This window comes from Tachysurus fulvidraco, chromosome 12 (assembly GCF_022655615.1).
Source record: "Tachysurus fulvidraco isolate hzauxx_2018 chromosome 12, HZAU_PFXX_2.0, whole genome shotgun sequence".
Taxonomy (NCBI): Eukaryota; Metazoa; Chordata; class Actinopteri; order Siluriformes; family Bagridae; genus Tachysurus; species Tachysurus fulvidraco.
The window spans coordinates 7,891,077-7,897,076 of NC_062529.1; the positions used below are offsets into that span (position 1 = coordinate 7,891,077).

The window sequence follows — 6,000 nt, forward strand, 5'->3', positions numbered from 1 at the left end:
CTCTTAATAATCAAAGGCTATATACGTGAGACTTTATATCTTCAAGACTTTTAGCATGATGTAATAGATCAAATTAATGCCACTGAAATGCACCCATCTTTCCACACAAACCATAGGACATACAGGGAAGGTGTTGCCAAATGACTGGCACACTCACTTCACTAAAAAGGGCAACGTAATCATGTGCAACGTGGAAAAGTCTATGTAGCCTGCCTTATCTAAGCAGTGCTCATGATGAGACACTTCTTATAAAGTGGACAGACTTCTGTCCTGCATGTTGGCTGTGCTGGATATCCACCATCCAAACCACCCAGTAGTCCATTCTGTGTGTATTTACCTGACAGAACAAACTAAATATCACCACAGAACATATCCCAGATACCACAAGGAACACTGCATGCTTGCCTCCATGGAAGACCAATCCGTGTACAAAATGCTGGTTTGACGTTGGGTAAAATGTCATGATTAATCCACAAGAATCATCTGGCTACCGGTGCATTCAAAGCAAGCTTCTGTTTTTGCCAGAGTGTGCTGTTTTGATGCTCTTTCAGGTGAAACGATTGCAAGCACGTTTTAGTTTGCCATGTAGTCAAAGCCTTAACAGGTTCCAGCACAATGGTTAAATCCAACACTCAACAACCATGGTGGATCTTTGGTGTAGATGGAGACACGTCACTTTCCAGATGTCGGTTGAAATGTCTGATTCCAAAGGAACTTGCAACATACCAGATCCAGTCAACGAGGTTCATATCATTCATTCGGAGGGCATTCCAAGAAAGTGTGCTAGATGCGCTTGCATTTGAAAATGTTTACTGGATTGCTGGGTCAGAATCTCATCTTGCATCAGTAAGTGGACTGGCTAAACTAAATTGTGTGTGTGTGTGTGTGTGTGTGTGTGTGTGTGTGTGTGAGACCTGCAAGAGACATGTCACAACCAGGGTGTATTCCTCTCTCGTGGTTCCACAGACACCTTGATCGGGACAAAGAGATTACTGAAGATGAATGAATGTAAAAGAAATCCTTAAGACATATACAAATAATTATCTGGGCTGTGGTGGGTCAAGCATTTACGGCTCTGCGTTGTTGATTGAAGGATCAGAGTTCAAGCCCCAGCGTTGCCATGCTGCTACTGTTGGGCCCTTGTGTAAGGCCCTGAACCCTCTCTGCTCAAGTGGTGCTGTATCACAGCTGACCCTGTGCTCTGACTCTAACATCCAAAGTTGGGATATAAGAAGGAAGGATTTCACTGCTGTAATGTCTATATGAGAAAATAAAGTATTTTATTCTATTCTAACTTTATTCTAAATAAATAAAACTATTAAAGCTTTGGCTAATTGCATCATTCTGGAGTTAGTTGGAAGAGGTTTTATGCTGTCAGTCCTGTTGTCTGTCCTGAAGAGGGCTTTGTGGAGATAAAGTGGTTTTTAGAGGCTCTTCATTAAACTTCACACTACTGGCTTTTCACTGCACAAAGGAAATCCCTTTAAAATACCTTTCAAACATGGGCGTTCTCAGGCTGACAGCTCAGACACACAGACCACGCCCATATCCACCCATTCCGCCCAGTGATTGGGCGACAGTCTCATACGTTTCTCTGATTGGTTGCTTGTTCTCAGGCTTCTCCCTCAGATCTGCGTTGCCTCCGCTGCTATTCCGTTATAGTCGGGCAAAATGGCGGCTGTCATTCAGAATCCTCTAAACGCGTAAGTAACGAATTATTTCCTAAACGCGACGTGTTTACACTTTGCGAGTTGGTCCGAAATGCAAAAGCGATGCTGACTCAAAAGCGCTAAACGCTTCTTGTTGTTTTATTCCGTAACGGTTCCTGTGCCCGTGTTTAATTCCTCGGGCTCGTGAGCAGTCAGTCGGTGTCTTTTAGATTATAAATAAGCGATATTAAAGGTGGTGTTTTTTTGTCCTCCGAAAATAAATAAAAATCCCTAGTAAGCCGCGTTTGGTTAAAAAAACAACAACAAAAAAAACAGAACAACAGCGTAACGCTTTCGCCAGCGTTCAAGAGCGACGTCTTTATGACTCTGGAATGCAAAATCTTCGTGGAAAATGAATGCCAGTCGGAGGAATGGAGGTATTAAAGTGAAACTGGTGTCATGATGTGTTTGAAATCTGGCTTTATTTTTGTGCTCCTGTGTCTTTAACGCAATGATGTTTGGATCTCCGGTGGGGTTTTTAACGAACTTCCTATAGCTAGCGAAGCTGACTAGCTGGCTAGTTTACAGTCGACGTTGTGCTTTGGTCTGACTTGTTCACAGAAAGCAGGCTTTTTGTTTGCGATGCCGTTGGTTTAATCTTTGTTTGTAGTTTGTTTACATTCCGATAAAAGGGACAAATCTTGAGTGCAGGGCAGACTCACAGCTCACAGTACAGTACAGTGAGCCACATCTGTGAATCGATTCATCTGTGAACCGACTAACAACTGGTGTTAATTGTGCTGTGAACTCGTCTTTTTGCTCTGTCTTGATGTTAATGAACGTGGAAAGCTTTCTCCTCTGTGCGTACGTGTGTGTGCGTGCGTGCGTGCGTGCGTGCGTGCTCGTGCGCGCCGTACAGGTGTACACGTTAGCAGAGCTGTTAATCAGGCTACACACACACACACACACACACACTTCAATACAATGTAATAAAGTTTTATAGATAATATTTGTAGTCACAGGCTTTTAGAAACACTTCTAAAAGCCCATCTATCCTGATATGTTTCTCATAAAACAAAAACCCCATTGTAATAATGTTGGGGTGGGATGATAACTGAACAAACACAAACCTGTGGGGGAAAATATTAAAGGACCAATACAGGATTTTATAGTAGCTTTTAAAGTATAAGTCTGTATTTTAATTTATTTATTTTGTGGAGGATATTTTCACATGTTATTACATTTACAGCATTTAGCAGACACCCTTATCCAGAGTGACTTACAACTGAGCAATTGGAGGTTAAGGGCCTTGCTCGGGGGCCCAGCAGTGGCAGCTTGGTCCTGGGGTACTTCTAATCAGTAGTCCAACACCTTAAACACTGAGCGACCACATCCCACATGTTATTAGCATTTCAGTGTTTCTTTGCTGGATGAAAGAGAGGCTGTGAGGAAAGACAGCACGCTGAGTTAAAAAAAAAAAGTGACTAGCTTAGTAGTGTGTAGTGATGGATGGATAGTTTGGTTTAGATCTGGTCAGCAAGACCACATTGTTCTGTGTTTTCCCAAGCTGTTGTGTAATAAAGTTACGAACACATTAGCAGTGTAACGTGTTCACAGCAGCAGATTGGTCACACAGCTTCAGGGTTTTCACATAGTCACGTAACTTGCTGTATGGTCCAAAGCCGAGTCCATAGAGATGGGGGCTGTGAAATGTTTCGGACGTCAGAGCCAGCTACCAGAGGGACGAGAACCACAGGAGGAAGAAACTTAATCAAATAGATCAAATAAAAAGGTAGCTCCTAATATACAGAGATTAAATTTAATCGGAAGTTTAATTGTTGAAAAAGTCAACAGTGAGGTAATAAGCCATGATAGTGACACCTTAACAACCCAAATATCAATCCTTTATTTAATAAAAATGGGAATCTCCACAATATGATGACCAATAGACTCTTAATTTATTTGGTGCATTTTGATTTATTATTATTATTATTATTATTATTTTTTTTTTTACAGCCCATATTCTGATTCTAACACTTGTGTATTTACAGAAACACACACACACAACAGATGTTTAACGTGTTGATCATTTTCGGGTTCTGGCTATAATTGTTCATCATAAAGCTTCGGTATGTAAATAAAATTCATACATGAAGCCAACAAAAAGACCTAGCATAATGATTTTCACCTTGTCGCAGATTTGTTCACACCACAATCGCAATGCATCTGATTTGTTTCTGATATTCACTTAACACTAATTTCTACCAAAATGTGTGTGAATGCCATTTCAGAGTTTTCAAACAGTTTCTTTAGATACCTGCTTGCTTTGTCTTTAGCCCAGCAGTTCATTTGTGTTCTTGTTTCAGGTTGTTATATGCGTAACATGTGGAGCTCTTGATAGTCGGCGTGCACATAGATGTGGCCTAATCGCTTCTTCAGTTTATTTTAAGAGCTTCCTACATGTTTGACGCCGTTTCAGTGATGCAGAAGGATAGTCGACTTTTGTCGACCCCTGGCTTCTTTCCCTTAGTGTGCTGATTGCCCAATAATCTAACCATTTGACCCTTCTTGACACTTTATTCTAGTAGCTAATCAGGAGCTCTCTTCAGGTTCTTGTGTGTTAATGGCTGCATCTCAGTCAACTCAGTAGTTCAACATTCAGCTGTTTTTTAAGGTTAAACGATCTCTGCGGCCGAAAAAATCCCATAATGCACCATAAAAACTAGAAAGCATCGATGTTCTCTGTCTATTCTTGCCAAGCAGCATCGCTGGATTAACTTTCAACCAAGATTCGTCTACAAATGTGAGCAACTGTTTATCGTAGTTGCATCAGTCCCCTGATTATTTACATCAACAGTGTTTAACTTTATTTTTAATTACTTTCTCTATGTGGTTTGTTTGCTTTTAATGACTGTTTCTGATATAAAACAACCACACTAGCTATTCTATGATCCTGCTTGAAGTACTATGCATGTGATGAAGCTAACAAATTTATATGCTCTATAAAACTTAAATATTTTACATGCTGGGGTTTTAAGTGACTGACGAGGAAATGAAAGTCAACAGATATCATCAGGCATCAGCTTCCCAGTGTTCAGTGAGCCAGAGTCCTTATCAGTGGCCAAACCCACATGAAGAGATCCATGAGTTCTCCATGAGAGCTGATTGAGTCATTAGTTCATTCTGGAGAAAGTAGATTTTGGGTGTTGCCACATACTAAGTGGTTTAATCTGTCAGTGGCCAGAATGAGGCTCAGTAACATTCCAGGAGGAGGCATCGCTAAGGGTTTTCCTCCGCTGCGTTGGTGTGCAATATAGGTGTGTTAGGCTCTTCCTCACCGTGTAGACACATGTGTTGGGGTAAAGGAGAATAGTGAGCATGGGTTAATGAAACGACACCGCTTTTGGTCATCCATTAGTCCTTTATTTTAGTTAAGTACTCCGTTTGATGACTAATTTCTCCACAAAGGAGTGAAGTGGAGTTATTGAGGAGGAAGTGAAGCTGAAACGGTGAAATGGAGTCCTGGGTAGGAGCATTTTACAAAGACCACAGCATGCACTGCTGCCACTGCAATGCTGGTCCTAACTTGAAGGGCGAAAATAAACTTGCCAATCTTATCATTAGAGCATTTATGCATGCCCACAATGACAGTACTGCTTCCTTTCTTTGAAAAAAAAATAATGGTGTTCCTGATGCTCTTCTAATGCACATTTTCACATGAAGTTGCAATAGTTTATAGTTTTTGCATTTGATAGACACTTATCCAGAGCGACTCACGTTTATCTGCTTTATACAGCCGAGCAATTAAGGGTTAAGGGCCTTGATCAGAGGCCCAGCAGTAGCAGCTGGATGGCACTGGGATTTGAATTTATGACCTTCAGATCAGTAGTCCAACACCTTAACCACTCAGCTACCACTTCCCCGAAAGGAATTTGTACCCTTCTTTCTAAGTTTCAAATAATACAGAATGTATATCGAACATGATTTCAGAAAACATGTTAATGCCGTAATCTTAAGCCACTGAAAAAACCTTCCCAGAAAACTGACTTCTGCTCTGGAATTTTGTTTGTGTTCAGATGAATCTCTGGCCAACCATTTTATAGACACTTGACTCCATGTGCTGTTGTAGATGAAGGTGGCGGAGCTTCACGAAAATGGGTGGAGTCAAACAAACATCAACCTTAGAGAACAGGTCTAGACATGTAAGTCCAGATTAGCCTAGTCATGTTCATTTGTTTTCACATTAATTGAAATATTCCTTCAAAGTCATATTTCTAGTTAAGGCTTGTTTGAATGATGTAAGAAAAAAAAAAAAGCAGAATCACCAACTGTTTATCAACGATAATCAAAA

The 6,000-nt window shown here is 40.7% G+C and overlaps 1 protein-coding gene across 9 annotated transcripts in view; it reads left to right on the plus strand.

Moving 5' to 3' along the window:
• Positions 1-1,606: 1,606 nt before the first annotated feature.
• The window catches only part of LOC113659597 (zinc finger protein DPF3-like), a 23,775-nt gene continuing 19,381 nt past the window's right edge, over positions 1,607-6,000 (plus strand). For 2 of the 9 annotated variants that reach the window (XM_027172496.2, XM_047821914.1), the window contains exon 1: positions 1,607-1,703. In XM_027172496.2, the coding sequence (XP_027028297.1) occupies positions 1,672-1,703 (32 nt within the window). In that variant the 5' untranslated portion in view covers positions 1,607-1,671. Of the gene's footprint in view, positions 1,704-1,738; positions 2,087-6,000 lie in introns of those variants that run through there. The other 7 variants (XM_047821917.1, XM_047821916.1, XM_027172494.2 and 4 more) reach the window with 5 other exon arrangements.